General features: G+C 48.8%; 1 protein-coding gene across 2 annotated transcripts in view; it reads left to right on the top strand.

The window, feature by feature from the left end:
* Nucleotides 1-2,500, top strand: part of sv2a (synaptic vesicle glycoprotein 2A) — a gene marked incomplete at both ends in the record, with an annotated part of 22,874 nt that overhangs the window by 9,408 nt on the left and 10,966 nt on the right. Inside the window, one exon of one of the 2 annotated variants that reach the window (XM_080857913.1) lies at nucleotides 624-659. The exons of the other annotated variant lie outside the window; for it this stretch is intronic. Within the exon in view, the coding sequence (XP_080714039.1) occupies nucleotides 624-659 (36 nt within the window). The remainder of the gene's footprint in view (nucleotides 1-623; nucleotides 660-2,500) is intronic. 2 annotated transcript variants of the gene reach the window in all.

Raw genomic sequence — 2,500 nt, forward strand, 5'->3', positions numbered from 1 at the left:
TGTGTGGGATACACAGATAGAGATATATATATAGAGAGAGAGAGAGAGAGAGAGAGAGAGAGAGAGGGAGAAAAAAGAACGAGGGAGTGACGTAGGTCTCAGCTGCCCGTAGGCCCCTGCTCCTGCTCCTGCTCCTCTGAGATCCCCTCAGTAACACATGCTGCCAAACATGGCTGCCACGCATCCTCACAGCGCTTCCACTCCAGCTCCCATTGGCCCGTACCATTATTCTGTCCACCCCCCGCGGCCCGTACCATTATTCTGTCCACACCCCGTGGCCCGTACCATTATTCTGTCCACCCCCCGTGGCCCGTACCATTCCTCTGTCCACCCCCCGCGGCCCGTACCATTCCTCTGTCCACACCCCGTGGCCCGTACCATTCCTCTGTCTGACCCCCGTGGCCCGTACCATTCCTCTGTCCGACCCCCGCAGCCCGTACCATTCCTCTGTCCGACCCCCGCGGCCCGTACCATTCCTCTGTCCACCCTCCGTGTGCATCTCTCCTTACAATCACACATTTTCTGTGTCCATAGTCGTGTACAGGTATTCAAGCAAGGAACATTTTGGTGCCTGAAGTTATCAGATGGATTTTTAAAATTTGGAAACTGTTTGTCCATCACAGGCGATCAAAATGATCCGGGAGGGCTCCAAACAGGAAGTAAGTTGATATCTCGGCCAATCTTTCGTCATTTGGCTTGAAACTTTGGCATCAAGTTTCCATGGCAACTACGCCCTGCTGGTCTGCTTGGCTCCCTCATCGCTACTTTCAGCTATATTAAAATTTGTTTTCCATTCTTCACCAACACTTTATCACACCAACACACATCTTGTGCGTGTTACTTGACGTGTTGATAATGACTGAACGTGACTGGATACCTAGGCTACTGTTATAGGCTCAAAACGAACAACATATAAACGCCAAAGCAAAACCACAGTTAGTAGCTTATCCCAATACGCCCTTCGGAAATCTGTCAAACTTTGCAATGCTTGTTCATCTGTTGGTCTCTCAACAGTGCATACTGTTGTCAAATGATTGCCAACCCAATGATTATATGAAAACAAAGTGAATAGTCTATTAATTTCAGTCTTTTTTTCAAAGTCTCCTTCAAATTATTGAGCCGCGACAGCTGCCACAGTGTAAGCATAGGGTTTCATTAATGAAGTAGCCTGGGTCTACACGTCAGTTAAGACAAACACGCAAGAATTTAGATAATTTTCCAATTATCTAAAAATGTCGCTGCACTGGAATTCCGGCACGATGCCAGAGAACTCCAGTGCGTGCATATAATGTTCTGGAATATTCAGTCGTGCCGTGTGCTGTTGCTAGTCAATTCTGTTGCTGCCATCTCTCGACTCGATGGCGTGCATTAAGTGTGTATATATAGTGTACTGTTGCCGGTCTGATCTGCTCCTGCCGTCTCTTTACTATATGGAGGAGGCGAGCTGGAAGACAGCAGGAAATCAATCCGAGTTTCTGGCTCAGGCTGACAGCAAGCCTGTGAGGATAGACGGTTAGTGTTGAGTGTCTGGACGTGGCCTCCCTGCTAAGTCAGTCCATTAGAGGAGCTGCTGACTGGCCGTGGAGGTGGCTGAGAGGTTAATTTGACAACAGATAGAAAGTGCTGAGGGGATTGGAGATCAGCACCTTGGACAGCTCCCCTCCCACAGCGTAGGAGCCTATCTCTGTGTTAGCCCTTTTTTTTCCTGTTTGTGGCAGGCACGGCAGAAAAAAGGTAGTTGGTGAGAGATAGCAGAAGCAGCAGCAGCAGTGGTCCGCCTCCGCCTCCGCCACTGCATTGCAGGGATGGCTAATCGCAGCCTGTCATCGCTGTCTTTCCTGCCACGGACGCTCTATTGTGTGTGGCCAAGGTGCACGCGATGCCGCTGACAGCTGAAGCTTAAAAAACAGGGCTGGGGAATCTTTGTTAGCCGTGGTCACCCTCAGCCCACGCACGGCGCTGCAGTCCGTAGCCAGGGCGATACTACACTGACGGGGGAGGGAGCTGGGAGGCCAAGCCTACAACCAGCTGTAGCTCCAGTTGTGGAGCGTGACACTTCATCAAGCACATGAGCTAAATTTATACTCAGCCAGGAAAAAAAGGTCACATGGGGGGTTTTGTGTGAAGCTCAAGGTTTTGTGTAAAATGTACAAAGGTCTTTTTTATCTGTAGAGAGGTCTGCCAAATGAAGTTGGTGCTGCTGTGAAGTTGATGGAGGAAGAATCAAGTTTGTTAAAGAGAACCCTTAATCAATGAACCTTTATTTAGGATATTCAAGTTTTGTTTTCCATGGGGCCTGCATTGGAAATGAGACTGAACAGATATGTCAACGACAAGCCCTAGATATACATACCCACCATAGCCTGTTCAGCTGTATCAGAGTGCATTTATATGCTGTAGACTAGGGGGGGGGGGGGGGGGGGGATTGTTGTTAACAATTATGGAGTGTTTATTTTTTATCACTGAAAAGGGTTTTTGACTGGACCAGACTTCTGCATTT

Source organism: Sprattus sprattus (assembly GCF_963457725.1).
Source record: "Sprattus sprattus genome assembly, chromosome: 19".
Lineage (NCBI taxonomy): Eukaryota > Metazoa > Chordata > Actinopteri > Clupeiformes > Clupeidae > Sprattus > Sprattus sprattus.